This window comes from Hydra vulgaris, chromosome 06 (assembly GCF_038396675.1).
Source record: "Hydra vulgaris chromosome 06, alternate assembly HydraT2T_AEP".
NCBI classification, from domain to species: domain Eukaryota; kingdom Metazoa; phylum Cnidaria; class Hydrozoa; order Anthoathecata; family Hydridae; genus Hydra; species Hydra vulgaris.
The window spans coordinates 54,370,001-54,371,256 of NC_088925.1; the positions used below are offsets into that span (position 1 = coordinate 54,370,001).

General features: G+C 27.6%; 1 protein-coding gene across 1 annotated transcript in view; it reads left to right on the top strand.

The window, feature by feature from the left end:
- Positions 1–265, top strand: part of LOC100212191 (acetyl-coenzyme A transporter 1) — a 31,511-nt gene extending 31,246 nt beyond the window's left edge. The window contains exon 7 of the mRNA XM_065800487.1: positions 1–265. This exon is cut by the window's left edge and continues 2 nt beyond it. Coding sequence (XP_065656559.1) covers positions 1–157 — 157 coding nt within the window. The 3' untranslated portion in view covers positions 158–265.
- The last annotated feature ends 991 nt before the right edge of the window (positions 266–1,256 follow it).

Here is a 1,256-nt window from a genome sequence, read left to right on the forward strand (position 1 = left end):
TTGTATAAACGCTGGTGGAAATTGTGTAACACAAATAGATGGGTATTATGTTGAAACTGTTCTTTGTGTTGCTTATGGTTTTTTCTGGTTGATGTGGAAGAGGCATTCATTAACACAGTTGCAAAATTTAAAAGACAAAGCATGGAAGTTAGACTAACAGTAACTTACAGAGACGTAAACTTTCACATAATTATATATAAATAATTTTAAAAAATCCAAGTTTTTATTTATAATGAATATTTAATGAATTAGCTAAATTAACATATTTTTGTTTTATTTAAACTGAAGTGTGTTGCTTAAAAAACATTTACTTTTTTCACATTATAATGTGAAAGTATTTGATCCATGTGAAATAAGAAATACGATTGGTGTGAAATATGAAATGTTGTTAATACATTAACAAAGTTGCCATTCTAGTCTAAAACAGACTTAGTACAGTTTATTTTAAGGTTTTAAGAAAAGTCTACTTTTTAACTTAAAATTATTCGATTTTGATAAAAATAAAAGTTAAAGCAAAATCCTTCTCTTACATAATTTTTGAAAAATTTTTATTTTAAGTTTTCACTTTTACTTTTGCCAAATGAATGTCGCTGCAATTTAATATTTATTGTATATTCATACTGATTTATTGTAACTAATTTTTTAACTTAGCAAAAATGCTAATAAGGTCCAAAGAGCTTTCAAAAAAAGGTGAACATTTTTGATGTTAAATAAATAGTCAGACGTTTTTTCGGAGCAGCTTTTTTTGCCATTTTTACATAATTATAGAATTCAATATATGATTTTTTATAATACAAAACACATTGAACGATACTTTTTATTGAGTTCAATTGAAACTGAATTGCGCTCATCTGTCCACTGAGTTTTAATGAGAACACACGTTCAACGAGCGTATTATGCGGCGGAATGGAAAATGAGTGTGATACATTTTGAATAAATTTCTTTTACTTCTTGAATTAGTAACATCACGCAAGTTTTCGTTTTTCATCCTTTACACATTTATTATAGCAGCTGTGACGCAGAGGAGTTCTGGCTAAGAAAAAAAAGGTTCAATGCCGGCTCTGGCAATAAATCTGGCAACATTAGAAAGGAAGAACGAGTGAACTTCCTAGTTAATTGCTCTTTCGTGGTGCATATGTGAAAAATTTTTAAGAATATTTTCACATGAAAATATTCTTAAAATTTTCATATGTGAAAAAATTTTTAAGAACAACACGATATTTTTCAATCCTGACATGTTTCGTAGTTAACATACT